The 22,868-nt window shown below is 27.0% G+C and overlaps 3 protein-coding genes across 3 annotated transcripts; 1 reads left to right on the top strand and 2 right to left on the bottom strand.

Moving 5' to 3' along the window:
• Window positions 1-713: 713 nt before the first annotated feature.
• Window positions 714-3,508, top strand: Rcd-1 (Required for cell differentiation 1). Its single transcript, XM_029302978.2, has 4 exons — window positions 714-846; window positions 931-1,436; window positions 1,801-2,195; window positions 2,278-3,508. The coding sequence occupies exons 2-4, from the start codon at window positions 1,110-1,112 to the stop codon at window positions 2,474-2,476; spliced, it is 921 nt and encodes a 306-aa protein (XP_029158811.1). The 5' UTR covers window positions 714-846; window positions 931-1,109; the 3' UTR covers window positions 2,477-3,508.
• LOC114931058 (sodium-coupled monocarboxylate transporter 1) lies at window positions 2,539-10,142 on the bottom strand. The gene is made up of 13 exons (XM_029302976.2): window positions 9,224-10,142; window positions 7,997-8,156; window positions 7,862-7,927; window positions 7,451-7,570; window positions 6,422-6,576; window positions 6,045-6,185; window positions 5,863-5,971; window positions 5,614-5,723; window positions 4,833-5,016; window positions 4,641-4,727; window positions 4,082-4,263; window positions 3,806-3,992; window positions 2,539-3,744 (listed from the first exon to the last, which is right to left on the bottom strand). The coding sequence occupies exons 1-13, from the start codon at window positions 9,412-9,414 to the stop codon at window positions 3,676-3,678; spliced, it is 1,761 nt and encodes a 586-aa protein (XP_029158809.1). The 5' UTR covers window positions 9,415-10,142; the 3' UTR covers window positions 2,539-3,675.
• A 3,496-nt stretch (window positions 10,143-13,638) lies between these two features.
• LOC114931052 (aminopeptidase N-like) lies at window positions 13,639-22,080 on the bottom strand. Its single transcript, XM_029302969.2, has 12 exons — window positions 21,921-22,080; window positions 19,959-20,527; window positions 18,837-19,265; window positions 18,297-18,486; window positions 17,806-17,959; window positions 17,526-17,607; window positions 16,910-17,286; window positions 16,064-16,362; window positions 15,124-15,317; window positions 14,704-15,033; window positions 14,535-14,604; window positions 13,639-13,855 (listed from the first exon to the last, which is right to left on the bottom strand). The coding sequence occupies exons 2-12, from the start codon at window positions 20,507-20,509 to the stop codon at window positions 13,739-13,741; spliced, it is 2,793 nt and encodes a 930-aa protein (XP_029158802.1). The 5' UTR covers window positions 20,510-20,527; window positions 21,921-22,080; the 3' UTR covers window positions 13,639-13,738.
• Window positions 22,081-22,868: the final 788 nt, after the last annotated feature.

Genomic DNA, 22,868 nt, shown 5'->3' with positions numbered 1-22,868 from the left:
AATTATCAACAAAATGATGACTTATGGCTGTGTTCCAAAATTGACTGTCAGTACGAAAATGCTATAGTATGTCACGTATACTGTAGCATTTCAGGTCAGTCAGTACTGACAGTCAATTTTAGAACACGGCCTATGACAAATAATAAAGTAATCTGCTCTTCTCTTTTAAAGTCTTTAATCGAAATCAACCGTAAAAATAATTGTAAAAGTATAAGCGCAACAATAAAGAGTTAAAAAAAGAATTTGCATATATACAGAGCATAAACAATTAATTAAATCTGAAATCTTTAAAAGTGCGAGCCTTATTTATATAAATATAAAGCACTTTATATTTATGAATATTTATGAATCTACATATATTTTAATTAATGCACATATAAACTGACTAATGCGTACTATAAATTATTGATTCATCGTCTCTTTAAATAAGTGCTAATGAACTTTTGAACTTTCATCTTTACATATATATATATATCAACTTCGTGAGTTATAATTTCATAAACAAGCAAAATAATATTTTTGTACACATATTCGCATTCCAACTCATTAATTATCAGGGAAATTCTTATAACACAATCGGATTCTAATTGATCAAATAATGGTTAAATTCTATATTCGTTTATTTCGCTCTTCGTTTGTGTGTATTATTTGTTTGTGTATTGTAATTAGCTGTGACGTCAACGCTACGCGAGCATGCCCAGAATGTTCCTTGTGTGTGTGTGTGTGTGTGTGTGTGTGTTGGAGGGGAGCTACTGTATATGTATTATTACCGGTGGCAAAGCGAGAGAAGCGTCCGTTTTCATCCTAGTGAAACATACTCCTGATTTGATCATACGTAGACACACGGTAATAATAAATAATTGATTAAATGATAGAACTTTGAGGCAGAAAAACGATTACGCATGTTAAAGAATTTGAACTATGTTACAGATAAATATACATTGTCTCGTACAAATATAGAGAGGTTAGATTGTCGGATTCGTTGTTACGCACAAACGAGGATAAGGAACGAGAATAGCGTACTATTTACGGACGAGGCAAACGAAGCGCAAACGTAGTCGTGAATAGAATTACGTCGTGTCCAGGTAAGACGAAAGAATCGTATCTCAATGAGCTCTCAACAAAGCCCAGCCGCTCTACAAACTTCGGTCGACCGCGAGAAAGTCTATACATGGATAATCGAGCTGTCAAATCCGGACACTCGGGAGAATGCTCTGTTGGAATTGAGTAAGAAGCGCGAAGTGGTGCCCGATTTGGCGCCGATGCTCTGGCATTCGTTTGGCACCACGGCTTCTTTGCTGCAAGAGATCATCAACATCTATCCCGCAATCAATCCTGCAACTCTAACTGCTTATCAGAGCAACAGAGTATGCAATGCCTTGGCGCTTTTGCAATGTGTAGCCAGTCATCCGGAAACGAGATCTGCGTTCCTACAGGTAGGATTATGATGCGATGTTTGAAACGCTTATGAGAAATAAAAAGGAATGTACACAATATAGAATAAACAAACAAGACCTCGGGTCATAGATTATTGTGTTAATGTGAAAATTGAATGTAATTTTTATTAAAATCTTATTATATCTAAATTGATTTTATTCATCAACTTGATTTTTATTCTTGCAAGGGTTTTGTATGCATTTTAAAATAAAAAAATTAATTTATATGTAAAAATACAAATTAGTTTAAAGATTTGCAGTAATATTTGGCTTTTGCTCTATTTATTTTATTATTAAAAGTCTTATTTATTGAAATTATATGATCGCAAACTATATATATATATATATCTGTATTTAATTTCAGGCTCATGTTCCGTTATTTCTGTATCCATTTTTGCATACTGTAAGTAAAACACGGCCATTCGAGTATTTGAGATTGACAAGTCTCGGAGTGATTGGTGCACTTGTCAAAACAGATGAGCAGGAGGTGATTACTTTTCTGCTCACTACGGAAATTATCCCACTTTGTTTGCGAATTATGGAAAGTGGATCTGAATTAAGTAAGACTGTAGCAACATTTATACTGCAGAAAATATTGTTGGACGATAGTGGCTTGTCATATATTTGTCAAACATATGATCGATTCAGCCATGTTGCTATGATCTTAGGAAAAATGGTTTTATCCCTAGCAAAAGATCCTTCTGCAAGATTACTTAAACATGTTGTGAGATGTTATCTGAGATTATCTGATAATCCAAGGTGAGTACAAAAACAAAATGTGTGTAAAACAATGTTACAAAATTTTTAAAAAATAATTTAAATATGACGTTATGTTATGCAGAGCATTATTAGCCTTAAGGCAGTGCTTGCCAGATCAATTGAGAGATAATACATTTGCGACATGCTTGCAAGAGGATGCATCAACTAAGCATTGGTTGAACCTACTTCTTAAAAACTTGGAAACTGGTCCACAACCAGGTCCGCCGACTCAGCCGGGACAAGATCCGCGGACAATTGGCATGTCGCCACTTACTTCCTGAACTCTTTAAACTTATGATAATTATAAGGTATATTGCATATAAAAACAAACGTTGAACACATCTTTCCATGAATTGTTCTATATTTTTTCATGATAATGGCTATGCCACCTACATATTATTTCATAAATCGTGCTGTGAGAACTAGTAATAAGTATATCATCGATTTGAAATTCATATACATTATAATTGTAAATATTGTATAGATGCTTATGGCAAGATCTAGATCTAGTAATTACAATTACAGTATAATTTAAATTTAATAAGTATTCATTTGTTTTCTTGAAGTTTAAGACTGTCGGCTAATAGTGTTGACAACAAGTTTATACAAATCAAAAGTGTTTTTGTACGAACAAGACATAAGATATACAAAATTTAATGAGATATATATGTTCATATATGATATGCATACTCTAATATATAAGAATTGTATGTAAGACCAACAAGTATGATTGTTGTATTTACGTTTAACTGCCAGATATTCTGATAAATTTTACATAAATGCATTTTATAACAAATTCAAACATTATCTATTGCTTGAAAAATATTTGATTGCACAAAAAAATCATTCTTGAAGAGATATGATATACAAGTAGTCATGCAAAAATTAACATCTAGCGTTCATTTACTTTGTATATTATTATGGGCCTAATTAAATTAAATAGATAATATGTAATGCATATGAAATCATGTCGGCAAATTTATTTTACTATCTAAGTTTGTGTGAATAATATTTTATACAAGTAAAACTTAATATCCAGAGGATTACACGATTAATTTTAATCATTTTAATCCAAATTTTAGATTTCAGAAACTTGTAAATCGGATCATTGAGATTTGTGACGAATACGATTAAAATTAATTGCGTAATTTTCCGGATATTAAATTGTTAAACTTTAGGTGGATCACCCTATATAAAATTAATTTACGCGTGTGCGTTTAATGAGATATATTCGAGAAAATCAATTTTGTATCATTATGATTGATAACAGGGTACACTATGAAAAAATTAAATCATTAACTAATTACATAATATACCTGCATTATTTATATCGCCAAATAATTGCGAGTCATAGTGTAATTTAATTTTGATAAAATATTGAGCTGTGTGAATTCACAAAAATATTAAAATTGAATACAAATTAAATTTGTATAAACATGAATACATTTTATTCAGTTAAACTGAAGTAGAAAAACGATCGTTAATATTTGGGAGAAGTTTGTGTTATATTGCTTACATCATTAGTTATTCTTACGAGTTCAGCCTCATTCTATAAAAAGAAAAAAAACATTAAGTAAATAGTCTGATTAAGGATCACAAAATATACATACCGTTTTCTGAGGATTCTTCGAGCTTAGAAGACCGTGTATAATGGGTGTAAATAATCTTTTGTCAGTGCGATTGTATTTAGATGGTCCAGTGAACCATGAGACTAACAAACCTACCAAGATTGTAGTTAAAAAACCTACCCACGTATACCAGAGATACGACATTCTGTATAAAAAGAAGGGTTGTTCTCTGAAAAAATAAGAATGGTTTAGTTACGCAAGCTACAAAAGAAAAATATTTCGATAAAGCAAGAAAGAAGAATATTTTGATAAATGTACCTGACAGTCTCGACGACTACCCTCGTCAGATTTCCGGCAGTACTTTTCAGCAATTCGGAGCATCCCTCTACTGATACTGGTTTCTCTGGGAAATAGATCAATCCATTGGAAATCGCCGCTTGTGAACCAAATGAAATCCAAGCAACCAAGTGCAGACTAATTAGTGCACCGACGAGTGCTCCCTATTCAGGTAAAAAAATAGACAAAATTATTCGAACAAAATTTCTTAGAACCAATTTAATTTTAATTAACTTGGCAAGACACTTGTATCGCAAATCTGACAGGAAAATTAATGTTGGAAATTTTAAGTATCCAGATTGAGACTATATAATAAAACTTTTAAGGTCTAAAACTTTCATACAAAAAATTACATTTTACATACAAAATTAAATTTTTCAAATAAGTTATTAGAGAATAATTCAGGTATCATCTATAAGTTTATATGTATATAAATTATGTATTATATTAATGTAAAAGTTATGTTCTATCACTATAATAAACATAAAAGTGTTTGTGATGCAATCTAAATGACTGATTTCTCTACAAATTTTGATCTTACCCTAGAATTAGCCATTGGAAAGAACATGCCCAATGTAAACATTCCCAGTAAAGGTCCAGCAGTTATTCCGGACAAGCTCTTGCCAGCCTGAAAAAAAATTAATGTTACTCACTACGATTTAATTATAAATTAATTTATGAGTTCTCCAATGACCTAATATTTTCCTTGTAGAATATTCACGCATCCTGTTACCTGGATTAGACCGCTCAGTTTCTCTACCATGAAGACGAGGCCCACGCAAATGGCTCCTATTATTACAACCGTGGCTTTCATTATGCGGCTTGCGCCAACGTTGGAGATCGGTTTACGGAGGCACGGCTTAATCATGTCTTCGTAGATCACACCCGCCATGGAATTCAATCCGGTCGACATTGTGCTACAGATCAACGAACCAGTGTATTAGAATTACAAAAAGGAGAAATAATCTGATATGTAAAACATTAATAACATTTATTTATCATATAATAATCATCATAATTATCATATAATAATTATATTAAATATTATAACAAAATACTTTATCTCTTTAGAGTTTATGATGCTATCATTCTTGCTAATTTTAGATTTAATTGTTTTTATTTCAATACACAGAGATACTTTTCTCTTAGAATTCACCTTGAAAATCATGGTAATCGTAGGACAATATTGTACTTGAAGAATTTTATAAGAATTTCTCTGATTAATATTTATCACAATAAAAAATATTACTATGTACATAGTAAAATTAATCAAACATCTTATTGTGATAGATATTAATATTTTTCATTGTGGTATAAATATTAATCAGAGAAACTTTTAAAATTCTTCCAATATATTATATTGTCCCATGATTACCTTAATTTTCAAGGTGAATTCTAAGAGAAAATTCTCTCTGTGTACAAATAAATACAGCAAATATCTCAAAATTGACTAAAAAGATTGCAAAATTTTAAAATATTAAATATTTTACAATATAGTAAATATTTCACAATACCTTAACGCTGCACTGAATACACCAGAAACAAATAATCCTGGCAAGCCTGGTATTGTGTGTGACAATTCCATCACGAAGTATGGTAACAGCTGATCAGGTTTTCGTACTTGCTAAAACAATTTTTGCATATTTATTTTGTAATCTCTTAATCTCAAGTTTAAATTGTCGACAAACTCATCGAATCTTCACACATTTTACTCACAATATTTGATTTTATAAATTGTGTCTAATTTATTTTTTTTTTTTTACCTTTGTCGTAACAGGATCACAGTCGTAGAAGGCCGCATAGATGACGACTCCCGTGTAGCAACATAACGAGACAATGCTGACTATGCCTACGGCCATTATCATAATCGCCCTAGATATAAAGAGGAATTAAATAAGCGAGACGCCGTTGTGCGTCATGAAATATGTATATGTATAGTACTTACACGTTAGATTTCCTTAAATTTGGCATTGCTAAACATCTCTGCACCATCGCCTGGTTGACCGAGCATGTGGCCAACCAGTTTAAATAATTGCCGACCACCACGGTCCAGAAAGTGTGTCTTATTGTGGGATCCGGATCCATACTAATTGAAACAATAAAATAATTTAAAATAACATTTATTACTTGATAATCAATTAATGTTTAATAGTTGTTTGACGGAATGATAACATTATATAACTGAATACTTGTTGCATTAAGTAATTAAAAATAAATTAATGATATATAGTTAAAATAAGATAAAAAGATGAAAAAATTATATAATATAACAAAAAAAAATGGAAAATACAGAGAGAAAAAGAAAGAAGAGTTAGTTCGCACTTGAAGAATTCGATTCTCCCAGAATCAACATTCCTTTTCCACACTTCCGCCACACCACCGACTCTCGCTGTACCAAGTATAGCAACGGCAATAGCGGCGCCGAACATCATCGCTGTCTGAATGGTATCTGTCCAAACGACTGCTTTCAAGCCACCCTGAAATAAAAGGTCATATATATTTTCTTATAATTAATTACATTTTATCGACATTACTTTGAATATATGATATTATCGTTTCTTTTGAAACGCTTACTTGTTTTTTTTTCATTATGCAGTATTTAAATAATTTTTATTAAAGATAGTTAATTTTTATATCTTATAACAGAAAAAAAATATTAAATCAACGCTTATATAAAATGTTATTTTATATAAAAATAAGTTATTTTCTATCCAATATTTTTTTTTTTATTCAAAAAAACTATTCTTAAATAATAAAATTAATATTTTTTATGATTAAACTATATAAAATGTTTTCATTCAAACAAAATGTTGCATATATACACGGAGAGGAATTTCTCTTACAATTAGAATTTACCCTGAAAATCATAGTAATCATAGGACAATATGATATTGAAAGAATTTTATAAATATTTCTCTGATTAAATATTTACCACGATAAAAATATTATATAGTAATATGTACATAGTAAAATTAATAGAACATATATTTTATATCTTATTATGATAGATATTAATATTTTTATTGTAGTAAATATTTTTTTTAATCAGAGAAATTTATAAAATTCTTATAATACCATATTGTCCCACGATTACCATGATTTTTAGAATAAATTCTAAAAGAAAATTCTCTTTATGTACAAGTATATAAATTTTTTTATATTTAATTTTGTTGCATATATACAAGTATATACAAGTGTTGATTCGACATTTCTTTTTTTTGTGTATCTCCCTTATATAATATGCAAATAAAACTCCGAATCGGACTATTGTATCGTAAAAGTTCAAAAATTCAATGCATCTCTTTAAATGAAAATGATATTGCTATTTGAATGTATGAGCGATGCTCTTACTAGTGTCGTGTAGAAAATGCATACGGCGCAAACCAGCATCGCGATCGTGTAAAGGTCCATTCCGGTCGCCTGATTGAAGGCTAGCGCCGGCACGTATATCACCATCGGTATGTAAAGCAGCTGCAAGCGCAGAATTAATGAACGTGTTGAATTGCACACGGAATTGACGCGTATCAAGCTTAACACTTTGATGAATTCTTAGTATGATAGAGGCTTATACATATTAAAGAGACATATTGTCTAAAAAAAATTTTGGCAATTTAAACAAAAAAATTTAGCAAGGTTTTTCATGTATTTGAAAAAATAAATTTTAAAAACGCAAACTTGCAAAAATTATAGAACTTTTCGAAATTAAAATTTCTCTCTCTTTTTATTTTAATTTTCCTTATTTAATTAATGAATTTAACTCACCATTTTGATAATGAAAATAACAGATCCCATGAGTCTGACCACTCGATTGAATCTCAATTCTAGATACTGCGAAAATGTAAAGAATTAGACGCGAAGGCTAAGGATTATTATATAGATTCAATAATGTGATATTACCTCGTAAGATGATGTAATTCGGAGTCCATAAAAAACCGGCAGGTATACGACTACCATTGTAAGAGACACAAAAGTGTCCGCAATCACGACGCACCATAATTGCGTACCGTAAACGTACATTTCGGCTGCTAGTCCCAACATCGCTATACCCGACACGTAACTGTAATTTTATGATCCTATTTAAATTAACTTGTAATGGTATAATGTGTGTATATAATGCAAATTTAAGCCTTATTAATTTCCCAACTATCTGTGACAAATGAATGAGTTATAAAAACTTTGATTATTTACATAATTGATATATAGATAATTGTAATTTGCAAGATGATAAGTCAGATACTTAATGACAAAATTAAAATTTTATCATACTTTTTTAAATTTTTGTCTAAAAATTTAATTTTAATACTATACATGATATGCACACTGAAAAAGAAAAAAATGGTTGATTTGATTAAATCGTTCAACTAAATATTGTTTTATTAATTGAACATATAGGAATATTTAAATTAAATATAACATATTAAATCTAACAGAACGTGTATTTGATTTAAATATTAATATATGTTCAATTAATAAAATAGTAATTTAATTGAACGATTTAGTCCAACTGACAAATTTTTTTTCAGCACTAATTTACAGTAACATTTCATTCAAAATAAATTGATCGGTGTACCTTATAAAAATCATAAAATGAAAATTATATAATACTCTATCATACTAAGAATTCTTATAATAATTCTTAGAAAATTCAATTTTGCAGTTTTATCATTTTGCAACACAATATATATTTAAATCTGAAATAAAGATTTATAAATAGCAGTTGCCGTCAATAAAACATTAATAGTTATGACTAAGATGGGGCGCTCTTAACACAAATTTTCTTATTTGAATATCTCGACACGTGGACTTGTGACTATTAATAATTACAACTTTAACTAGAGAACCTTGACAGCCAATTGTGACAAATGTCACCTAATGTGTCCCATATATTTCCGGTTCACAATTCACAGAACAGTTCCTTTATCAATGTTCTATATTTTGCTATTGTAAAGCTAAGAATAAGTAAAACTATTTTATGTCATGCTTTTTCACCAAGCACATAAAAAATACATTTCATCTATTAGATCTCAAAAAACATATTCTACTTTTATTTACAATTATTACAACTTTTAAGAATTAAATTGAAATACTTGATAAAGTTTGAATAAGTTAAAGATAAATTTTTACCTTGCTATCAATGACATGCTTATCGGGAATACAGACATTTTTTGGCCTCCTACAAGGTACTCTCCCACAGCATCTGCCTTTTTCCTGGATGCATAATACTGGTAGATGCCTACGAGGGCAGAAACGCCTAGCAAACTGATGAACACAACTGCATCGATCAAATCAAACCGGCGTTTTTCTGTCACATCCATTTTTTGCTTCTCAAAAATTTATTTTAACAAATAAAAACACCCCAATCAGAGATATTCACATCCGCTCAATTTTATATTTTAATGCCGCGATGCACATTCTAGTATTTTTGATTACTCGATATCAATAATTCAATGTTGAAGGTACTTATTAAAATAGTCGCAAACTAACACAGAAAATTAATTAGATCACAATTATCTTTCGTCGCGTGTATAGTAAGTTTTGCACATCACCAAAGCACTAAATCTGCATTTAGAACAGATTCAGTTCTTTAAAGTTTTTATCTTTATTATAAAAATTTGCATAAAATTTAATCTGTCCTGTCAAATAATTAAAGAGTACATCAGAGAAATGACAATGAATTTATAATTGTAACACTTATGACAATGAATTTATAATTATAACAATTATAACAAGTTAAATTGTTTTATTATAATTTATTTCTAAATATTTGCAGAAATTCATAAACACCCACAAACACATAACACATATACTCAAATTTTATACAGACATGATTGCCAAATTTTTTGAAGAGACACGATGATAATAAATTACGATTGATGGGAATTGATTGAAACCACGAAGCTTTTAAAAGATTAAAAACCTGCGGCGTTTCGATTTCGCGCAAAGCCGAGATTTCGAGATTAAGTAGAGATTACGACTGCGTGTCGCTTCTTCTATACGCTCTCTGAAATGTCTACGACGGTGAAAGAGCAATACGTTAAGCACGACTCCACGAGTCACGATTGAATAATTGCGGATTCTCCGTCGTCGTTGCTCTATATCGCTCTCGGCCACTGCCTTCCGTGATAACTTTTTAGAGCACGAAATATATAGCTTACGGAAAAGCAAAAGCTATGATAAGTCATATTTTTAACTAATATTATACGAGGAAATCCTTATTAAAACTATAGCGTTGAAAATATTAGTTACCGTATCTAAAATTTAGACATGGCTAAATTTCAGGTGTAATGTAGGAATACTAAAAGCTTTAAAGCTTTAGCTAACAATAAGATAAATAAAAATATTATTTTGCGTGCAAAAGAAAAAATATATACAGAGATAAAAATTAGAAATTATTATTTTTACTCCGACCGTTCAATTTTTGATACTTACGGATAATAATTATTTCTAATAATGCTATTGAATGCTATATAAATTAAATATATTTTGATAGTATAAGTTCTTTAAAAATGTGACATTAATTATAAAATCAACATTACTCTGTCACGACTTTTCATTATTTTAATTATACGATCTTACAAATTCAATATGCGTTATTGTATTATATTATAAAATTATATAATATCAATAATCCTCCCAATGAGTACATCTTGTCGTGGTGGGATAGCTCTAGTACCTGGCTGGATAATACTTTAAGATTTATCTTAAAGAATTATTCTGAAGAGGAAATAAAGTACCCGTTCGTGTCATCGTCCGCGTCTCGTGTTTTTTCAATTTAAACTCTTCACAGTTTCCTGATTGTGAGACATACGCTCAAATGTAATGTATATTATCTCGACTGTTAATTCTTAGTGTGATTCTCGGCAATCGATCGTAAAATTCGAGAGTACCGTTAATTAAAAGTTTCGCACGTACAAGTGCGGGAGTGCCGTTAAAAGTATCGCGCGTATTAATCAATAGAGTTTGACAACAAGGAAAAAGCCTAAAGAGGCATTGAGCACCAACAGAGCAAATCTAGGTTATTTATTATTTTGTATACATTGTTAAATAAATCGTGCATTAATTCAATTTAATTATTTGAATTATGTAAACAAAAATTTATTTTAATTACTTTTATCAACTTTTTTATAAATCCTATAAAATTTTTAAATATAAAAAAATATAATTATTCCATTGTATATTCTTTCTTTACTACTAGATAACACAAGCGCGCGCCAAACAATTTATTAAATTATAACGCATAATAGAAATACGCTTTAGAAAATACAGCAGTTTAAACAAAACTGTCAAAGATGAATTTTTTCAAATTTCAAGATTTTTAAATTCTGCTTTGTACATGGATGTAACATTCGCAGGCGAATGTCCTGAACCACAAGAAACGATTCTAAATACGACTGAGCATGTATATTTGACATATCTTAAAGCTAGTCACTTTTTAAATTTTTCGCTTCAACATCGAAATCGATCTATCTTCGCTTAAAGACTTTGAACGCACTTGAAAATGTGTTTTTAATATATAATATATTAATGTGAATCTGACAGCTGACTATAAAGAATTAATTTTTTTAATACCAAAAATGATAGTACGTCGATCGCTCGCGTCGTCAGTGGAAAAATCAAAAATTCAAGTTTTTCTCCAAATTGAAAATAACGCAAATCCAAATCAGCAGTCTTATTAAAAATCGTTTATAGATGTGTGAAGTGAATTTCGTTTCGCTTGTAGTTGCACACTTTAAAAAATACAGCAGTTTAAACAAAACTGTCAAAGATGAATTTTTTCAAATTTCAAGATTTTAGATAAAACAGTCTAAAAAAATAATTATTTAAATAAACATTACTTTTAAGCAAAATTATTACTCTGACCTACATTCGTTTAAAAAAAAATTAAAAATTATATTGTAAAAATGTATTTACATAACTTATATATATGTATATATTTTTTCAATACAATATTACATTTACATTTCTAATTTAAATTAGATTAGATTTCTAATTAAAGATTGCTTTTTTAAATAAATAAAATGTTGCTTCAAACTTTAAACTAAAATTTACCTACTATAAATTTCGTTTTTTAAGTTTAAAATTCATTTTTCTGATTATAAAATGCAGTTTTCTTTGTTAGAAAATAAAAAGATTAATTAAAATTATTCACGAGAGTGATAAATAAATTATATATATATATATATACATATATATATATATATATATATATATGCATAATACATATACATAAAAAAATTCTTGAATTATTATTATGTCTCGACATAATTTTAATTCATCGAATTTTAATTATGTCTCGACATAATTTTAATTCATCGAATTTTTATTATGTCTTGACTTAATTTTAATTCATCGAATTTTTATTATATCTCGACATAATTTTAATTCATTGTATTTTTATTATGTTTCGAGATAATTGTAATTCATCGAATTTTTATTATGTCGCGATATAATTTTAATTCGTCGAATTTTTATTATGTCTTGACATAATTTTAATTTATCGAATTTTTATTAGGTATGTCTCAACATAATTTTAATTCATCGAATTTTTATTATGTCTTAACATAATTTTAATTCATTGAATTTTTATTATGTCTCAACATAATAAAAATTTTTTGTTCTTTATATTAGTGATATCGGTTTAAAGGCAACAATTTTTCGATACATTCGAGAATAAATAACATGTTTTTTTTAGAAAGGGAATCTTGTCTTTCTCTTATATCTCTTCTATTTCTATCTTTTATCTTCTTTATGTTATTCTAAATGATTAATCGCAAACTGTTAAACTGTCAAACAATCTTGGTTGTGATTCAAGCCGCGAAACAAACTTCGAGACAACCAATCAGCGTCGCGGAAAAGAGGTTTCAAAACTTTGATACAAATTGAATTCACACAGTTAACATACCTTTTTTAGAAAGGGATAAAATATTTTAAAAATATTGTTTATTTAATAAAAATAATTGTAATGTTAAATAATATCTACAAATATTAAAAATAATAGCATTAACACTTGATATAGCTATACAAGAAGCTTTACAAAAATGAAATATTGCAGAATGTCAACTCTTTATTGGCCCCATTTATACACGTATTGTAATCGAAATGTTGCTATACGTAAATGTTATTCAAATATACAAATAAAATTAAATAATTTTATTACAGCTTCATTTGTCTATAATATATTAATGATCAACAGATATTAACATAAAAATAAATATACATATAAATAATCTGTTTTTAAAAATTTTAATATTACTACAAAATTGTACAATATTACAAATGTTATTAATATATTAAGAATATTAAAATTAATATTTAACGTTTGCTTTTTGTATTTAAAATTAATATTAACAGTTTTATATTAGTCATAATTATTATTAAAATAGTTGATAATAAATGTTAATATAATAATATAGAAAAGTTAAGGAAACAATTAAAAATATATTTAATATTAAAATTATTAATATTTTAAGAATTATAATAAAAATATTAAATATATAATTAGAAAAAACATAAAGAAAAACCATATATAAAAATACTACTAAAAATAATTATATAAAAACTTTTCGTAATATGTATAATTGTCACAGTTGTTATCTTTTATTGTCTCGTACTAGCTGGTCATTCAAATTTTATTCTGTTCTACCATAAATGGTCCAGATCATTGTGTAGACGCATAATTTGATTTGCACGTATTATTATTTTATGATGAACATTCAGATATAGTTCGTTCAGGTTGTAAAACACAAATTTTTGTATCTAAAAAAATTATTATAATCGGCATTATACACGTTAAAAATAGTATTTTAGTCGCAAATATTATAGTCTTTCATATATTACATAATTTGAAGAAAAAAAATATATACAGGGTGTCCCATAATTCGCGAATCACCTTTCTTGGGCAGATAGAGCGTGTTAAACTGAATAGAAAATTCATGTATCATTTTGCGATATTCGCAATAATTATTGAGTTATTATTAAAATAATTATTGAGTATTTATTTATTAAAATATCTAAACGAATAAGCAGGTAGAAAGCATTATTTGATCGAGAGTCAGTGTCATGCAGCGAGCGGCGACCAATGTAGTGGCGCCGAAAAGTAAGATGATACTTTTGATACTAAGCGGCATATAACAAATAAGTCATCCGACATGCACACCGAGTCCGGTCTACCGCTTTCTACCCGCTCATTCGTTTAGATATGTTAGTTAATAACTCAATAATTATTGCGAATATCGCAAAATGATACAGGACTTTTCTATTCAGTTTAACATGCTCTATCTGCCCATGAAAGGTGATTCGCGAATTATGAGACACCCTGTATAGATTATTAAAAATATATATATGGTTTATATAAAAACATGATTGTATATAAGAGATTGATATATAAATATATGTTATATATGTATATATATATACTTGGATTCATAATATTTACCTGTGTAATTGACCTATTTGAATAGATGTGATTAATAATAATAATTAATGCTGCAGCTGTACTTATCTCTCTACACAAATAAAACAAATTGTAGTAAAGACTCAACTTATATAATAACATATAAACTGTCATGATTACGAAGAACATATATTTATAAAGAATATTTTACCTAGGTTTAAGCTTCTCAAAATTAGATAATATATAGTCAAGTAGTTTATAATTCTGTGCATGCTTTGTAATAAGTAAAGAAAACACTTTAATATGGTCTCTAACTTGTAAACTTGAAAAGGTAGGTTTTTCAGTAAGATTTGGATCGTCTCCCTTTCTTAGCATCAATTTGATTGCCGCTTCATTTGTAGTGCAACACAAAAATTCTAAAATTCTACTAGATTCCTTTGCATCAAATGAGTCGAGCCATAAATGTAATACATTTGACCACGTACCGTAGTCGTGACCCATACCGTGACAGAACGTCCATGTTTTCCACCACGGCAAAATCCTAACATACAAAAAAAAATTATATAATTTAAAAAATAATGCGCAACGCATTGAAAAAAATTATTTTAATGAAACTATTATGAAAAATTACCTGTTTGTAGAAGGCGAATACAAATGCATTGTCAACTCTTTATTGGCCCCATTTATACACGTATCGTAATCGAAAACACATGCCCATCTTGCAATCTCTTGCTTTAAACACTTAGTAAGATCAACATCTTTGCTATATTCTTTCAAATCTATGTCCATCGTAGTTATTACAAGGAATAATATCTGTACATTTTCCTAAAAAGAAGTTCAACATACGGATTTTGTTTATCTTTTTAGGAACAGAACAATAACAATATGATTTAGAGTAACTGTTCACTATAATATTTTTTAAAAATAATTAACATTAAAAAAACTAGATTAAAAAATTGAGTAACGTAATAATTGAGATTTCTTTTCGTAACAATACAAATCGTAATAATGCAACGGAAAGATATACAGTTACTCTTTGTTTCATGGAATTATTCAGTTAAAATTGCGTAAATTAAATTTTATAAATAATGTATTTATAAAAATAATGGAATAAAATGTTGAAGAAATGAATGTTTTGCGAAATATTTAAAAAGAGTCGATTAAAGCTGATTTTGTGTACGTTAATTCAATAACCTTATAAATAATATTTCTTATTAAAAATTTTTTTATTATTTACTTTGATTCTTTGGATTTCTTCTTTTGAAAAAATATGATACTTTATATAAGGTACTTAATGTTCACTTTATAAAACTAGAGAGAGTCATATTTTATACACACACAAACACACATGTATATACATACTTCCATCTTCTTTTTGGCTTAAGAATTATTATTATTATATTTAACATAATTAAATTTGTGAAAAAATCAAACTTTTTCTATTACATAGCTTTTATATTTTTTTTCTAATTATCTAATAATTCTCGATTAAAACTGATTTTGTAAATGCAACGATCTCCTAAATATACCTAATACACACTTCTTATTTTAAAAAATATATTGTAATTTACCTTTATTTTGTCGACTTTGTGTGATTTAATTGGCAGTATTCTTGATATATATTCAAAAATTTTGAACATGGGATACCATGCTATGTATTCTTCTTCTGCCGTTAGAAATTTTGACATTTTCCAGAATATTTCGGGTTTGAGTTGGTCTGCTATCACGAAGTGGAACGCATCATCGATTAAGTTTGCTTTAATTAAGGCAGGCAATGCTATATATTTACGAGGATTTTCTAAATTTTTAGGAACCAAAAGACGTATAATTCTATTCCAAATTGGAACATCATAATTGACACGAAAATATCCTGTTGTATAAAAGAAATTTTACAAATATATATATATATATATATATATAATATAACTATGATTATAATTTTATATTGTTTATATTAGAATTTAAACTTATCATAAAATTTTGTTGAATATCTATAACTTTTTCTTTCTTATATTTAAAGAATACTATACTATACTATAATATAAGAACTGTATTTAAAAGTTGGCAAATTATATAAAACCAATTAATTGTAAATTATTAAATATAAATTCATATAAATTTATATAAATTTATATAAATTATATTATTTTATATTAACAATTGTACATATACAGTTGTAATAAGTTAACTAATTTTAAACTCTATAGTAACACAGATTCGCGTAACGATAATATACATATGTTATGACATTTTATTGAATTTTATTATATGCATTCAAATGGTGTGTTATACGTTGCAACCTGAGTCTTTATAAAAAGTAATACAAGCATATAATGTAAACTAGATATATAACAAAATTTTGATTATATATACAAAGATAAATACATAAGGATATATATTTATTTAATAGTATTTACCAATTAGTGATAAGTTGAGTAAAATTTCTATAATTTTTTTTTCTCTTAATCTTAGTTTTATAATTTCCATCGATTTATTGGAAGTCAACCATATATAATTATAAAACATAGTAGGATCCCATAATTCTTCAGTAGTACTAAAAACTATAGGTATCCACCATTCATTCAGATGGAGTACATCAAAATTTTCTAACAATATTATGAACTGTGTTGCGTTATGATGTTGTTTTATTTTTAACACAGGATATTGCGATTGCGTTGTCCAGGCATTCATTATTCGTGATACATTGAGCGTTATATTTGAAGAATTTGACGATATATTTTGAACAATTTGCATAGTTGACCAGAAATCATTGATACTTGCAGCCTTATATTTACTAAATTTATAAAATTCAACATTATAGATAAACATCGTGATACATATTTTGACAAACAACAGATACAATTTTATAACTTATACAAGTGTTATAGAACTTATACATATGTGTTTTTTGATAAATGTTTTACAGCTTTACTTATTTATATTATTTATAATTATTATTTATAATTATTATTTATAATTTAGTAAAAAGTAGCGAGATATAATTTATAAAATAACGTTGCTTATTTTACTTACTAGGTGTTAAAGTATATTTTAATACCATCCTCAAATATGAAATCGGAAAGTATGTTTCGCAACATGTTCATTATTGTAAATGCTGCAATGATCCATATTATTTAATATAATTAGGAGCATTTAAAATAAATTTAAAATTATTTTAAAACCTTCATAGTAAACATAATTAATTGATAATAATTTTGTAGAGAAAAATTAATTCAATAAGTTATCTGTGTGCCTCATAACATTTTTGTTCAGAAAATTATGGGAAACAATAAAATTATTTTTAAATGCTTACCTTTGGCGTAATAGGGATATGAAAAAAATGAATTAACTTCAGAGATGTGGGTGATTTTCGATGTTAGGGGCTTTAAAAAACCGCAATCCAAATGAAGAGATTCATATCGATATTGAACTGTAAGTAAATCCATTATTTGCCAATCTGGGAAAATCTATGTGGGAAGTTAAAAACAAAAAAAAATTATAATTTTTCAATATTAAATAAATAAATATTTAATTATATACAAAATACATGCTCGTATTAGCGTCTTATTATTGTCGAAAATATTTTTGTTATGTTCTAATATTAAGTACAGAAATAATATAATAAAATTTTGTCAAGCTTATTCCAATTAATTATTCTAAATTGAACATATATCCCCAATTTTCTGCTGGATCTAATAAGAATTTATAGAAATTGAATAGAATCCCAAAGGATCTACACAACTTATTTTTAACATATGTAGAAAATTTATAAGAAAGATATAGAAGGATGTATTAGAAAATAACCTTATCAAGAGCTTGAATTCCAAGCAACATAGAAATTCCATCATTTAACCAAAGAGAAGGCCCAGAGGTTGGGCTGACCAGATTACCAAGTCCCCCCCATTGTTGTGTTATTTTGCATGCTATTAAACGCGCTACCTCTATTTTGCGTATTACAGGATCTTTTCTTTCTTCGTAGATAATATTGGATAAGCTACAAAATTGAGATCTTATTATAAGTATGCATAATTTAAATGTATTAATGTAAATTTAATTATATTACACCTATATATAATTTAATTATATTACACCTATATACATATAATCTCCAAAAAAATTAGTCTAAAACTATACGTGCATCGAAAATTTATTATTAACTAAATAGGATCTTGTTTTTAATAAGTATAAAGAATAACTTATCATGTTACTATTACTTTACATCGTATATATTACTATTTAAAGTAAAATCTTATTCATTCTATACGATATTCCTAAATAATTTTTTTCAACGATATAAGGTATATTTTAAATAAGTAATTAAATTAATACATGTACACAAATTACCTGTAAAAATTAAGCCCCCAGTTAACCATAGCATTGTCTGGAAAATTAGGAATTGCAATATGCTGCATTTGTTCTAGATATTCTGATACGTTCCAGGTGGAATATAAATCATCTATAATTACTGTAGCAATTTTTTGTGCAAATTCTAAACGAAATGGCGACAATATTTCTTGTACGGGATATTTAAGGGTCGGATCGAACACTATAAATGCCACGAGATGCGTAGAGATTATTGGAGTAACTTTGAAGATGCTCCACATTCTTTTATCATTAATTATATCTGTCTTATTCACCGGCATATTCGATAAAACTATGTGTTTTGAACGATGTTTTATTGCAATCCGAAAGGTAGCTGTTAATTCTGGTTCATCCCAACATGGAAATATTTGTCGAGCACCAATTTTATGAAAACGTGTAGCGGCCATCCACCTATAACATTACAAAAAATGATTTTAATAATGATAATTTTCTAAACGTTGTTGATACAAAAATTTAGAGACTGCAAAATCTACAGCATCTGATTTACAAATTTAAATTTATGAATAAGCTTTTATTGAACAATTTTCAATATATTTAGTTTACGTGTTTATATTATGTGGATTTATTGTTAGTTAAATTTACATGTATTTTTATCACATACTATATTTGCAGTAAACTGTAATATACATATTATATAATATACTTATATAATATCAGTTATAAAATATGAAACATAAAATATGATCAAAATAGTTAAAATTTACTGATATTAAAATTGTTATTTAATTATATATGTATATAATATATTATACATATTTGAAAATAACTTGTTAAAATATGTTTAATTAATATTTTGTAATAAATATAGGCAATAAATTTTTATACGTTAAAATATTTATATATTGTTGTAATATAAATATATATTTAATTTATTATACGTCCAAAATTTTTTATAATATTAACGAAATATGTATTTCAATATTTTTTCATTGTAAGATGTTCTTTGCAGTATACGTGCACAGTTTCCGACTTGACAATATATTATTCAAAATATTTTATAATTAGAACTAGTATTGAAAATTATTTTTACAATATTATATAATAATGTACTTTTTAACAACAATACTGTTAATATTTACTTACTTTTTTTCTGTATTGTTTATGTACGTTGTTTGGAAGAAGCTTTCCATCTTGTCATCTACATTACAGTCGAACTCCATTTTCAGAGTATAATGTCCTTGTGATAGTTCTTCAGCGAAATATAGAACGAAAATATGAGACAAAGGATTGTATGATTTTTCCACTAGATCAATCGTCACATACTCGTTGCGTGAATTATGTCGTTGAAAAAATATGTAATTACGAATTTTTATATAAGGTTTTTGTGCATGGAAATCTATAGTTTTTGTCGGATGAATGATCCTAAAATTGATACTGATCATCCCAGAGATAGAAATTATTTTGTAATTTTTCATATTTGTTAGAGATAGACTGATAACATAGTGATCCGGTATTATATCGTTTGATAAATAATAATTAGTGATGTTAGAGACATTGCGTTCTGGTATTTTGTCATCTAGTATATGATGTTTTTTAATGTTGGAATCTTTTACCAAAAAGTTGTTCGCTGTATGAAGACTTGATGCGTCGCAAAATATTAGCCTGCTGATTAATAATAATATTAGGAATGCCATCCCAATTTTTTTCAAGATCTGTAAAAATGTTAAATTTTTTTTCTTAAAAGAAAAATGTTATGTTTCTCATTGATATTTTATACGAAACAGGAAACGGACACGGAAAATTATTATTACTATTATTTATAAGATACATAATTATAAAAAAACGTAGATTTAAATATTTTCGTAATTAAATATTAATACGTAATATATGTGTGTAAATTTATTTTTTTATCCAGATTAAACTGGTTCACACATTTCCGCTGATTATGTGGCTCATTTCTCACTAATACATTTAATGTTATGTAATATAATAACACATTATTGGTACAGATATACAATCAATATAAAATTGATGTTTAAGATCTTAAATTATTTTGCATTTAGTAATTAATTAGGGATACGAAAATATATAACATATAAGAATAGTCATTCCGATCTCTACTGATTACATTTGCAATTATATATGATTTTGTAAATAGATCTAAATATGTTTATAAATATGAAATCTTTTATGTCTGTTCGTTTTATTTCCTTTTTTTTTAAATACGTTCTAATCGAACAAAGTTCAAAAAGCTATACAGAAAACAACCAACGTTTGAATAGCATGAAATAGATTTTATTTTATTCTTTACTTATGACTATCTCTTTTTATGTAATTGTCATATATTTTAAAATAAATTAAACCTTAATAAATGTCAAGTTTATATTTGTTACAGCAACTATATCTTTTTTAAAAATTGACGTTTATTGTTCATGCATTGTACTTTCGCCCAAAATATTCAAAAAGTGATGTAATTTTTAATAATATATAAATTTATTAGAAAGTATATCTATTATAAAAGAAATATGTTTTACTAAATTTACACACACATATTATATAAATATGTTTATACATATGTATAAATTTTTACAATGTCCAAGATATAAATTAATGTAAATAGTTTTATATCGATATTATTGTATAATTATTATATAAAATCTAGATTTTTTCTGTATTATTGTATTATGTATAATTATGTATGTATTTTGTTTTTTAAAAAACGGATATTTTAAAAGAAGACATTATACAGATGTAGGGCAGGGACGCGAATCCAGACATATGGATTATTTATTAATTGATTTGCTGAGGATGATTCAAAGAACGGCTCGAATCATTCGACAATATACCCAGATAGCCACAGTAATTATTATGACATCAAAATGCATCATTTTGATGGCAAATGATGCATTTTGACATCAAAATGATGTCATAATAATTACTGTGGCTATCTGGGTACATATTTGCAGATGTATTTTAGAAACAAATTGATACACCTGATTTCTCCGCTTGGTTCTTGTTAACTCTTTTTTGTTCTTGAATTTGTGTTTATATGTCAGGGCTTTTTCAATTTATTATTAAAAAGATTTGTTATGTTTCTGGACTTACCTTATATATTAATATTGATTAAGGTGTTTCTATGTAACAATTAGTTGCAGTCGCATTAACTTATAATATTATTATGAATTTCTAATACGAAGAGATTATTTATACGCTAGAGTAATCTCATCGCTCGGACAGATCACTGAAAACTGACAAAACTGTTCAATATCTGATGTCAATTGTGTCAATATCTGATAAGCTAGCAATGTCAAGTATGTAAATTCTAAGACCTCTGAGTGTTTTGTTGATCTGAAATCATAATTAAATATTGATACATAAACAAAGGTAAAAATACATGTATATACGTATACTTACATTTAACATTATTTTTCTTTTAATTTGTTTTTCTTAAAAAAGAGACACCTAAAATATATTTAATAAAATAAACATAAAATAAACATAAAAAATATTTTTTAACGACCTACAGCATACAACTCATCAAGTGCAACTATATTAGTTATTTCGTTTCATACTATCATGTTATTATATGATGTTAGATTCTAAGCTCAAATTTTTGTTTTTCAAAAAAGTTGTGATTTAAGAACATAGCACTTGATAAGGGCCGAAACCCACGGCCGAAACGTTGTAAATATTCAATAAAATTACTTATTTGCCAGAGTGGATCGATTGAATTATTATCATTATATATATATATATATATATATATATATATATATATATTGTTTACTTTTCAAATTGTTAAAACCACTAATTGAATATTGATCAATTTATATTAACTCACTATACTTTATTAATTGAATTGTAGATTTAATTTTTAATTTTATTGTCGACTATTTTTGTGTTATGAATGTGTCATGTAAAAATTATCATTTTCGAATTTAAACATGTTACTAATTTTTATCAACATAAATAATGTACTTGTGCGTCCCATCTAAAATAGAAAAATAAAAATTATTCAAAAACAGAGATAAAATTAACTTTCTAAAATATTTA

Source organism: Nylanderia fulva, unplaced genomic scaffold (genome assembly GCF_048542155.1).
Source record: "Nylanderia fulva isolate GAGA-0341 unplaced genomic scaffold, ASM4854215v1 Scaffold1, whole genome shotgun sequence".
NCBI classification, from domain to species: domain Eukaryota; kingdom Metazoa; phylum Arthropoda; class Insecta; order Hymenoptera; family Formicidae; genus Nylanderia; species Nylanderia fulva.
This window is presented reverse-complemented; position numbering and strand designations above follow the sequence as displayed.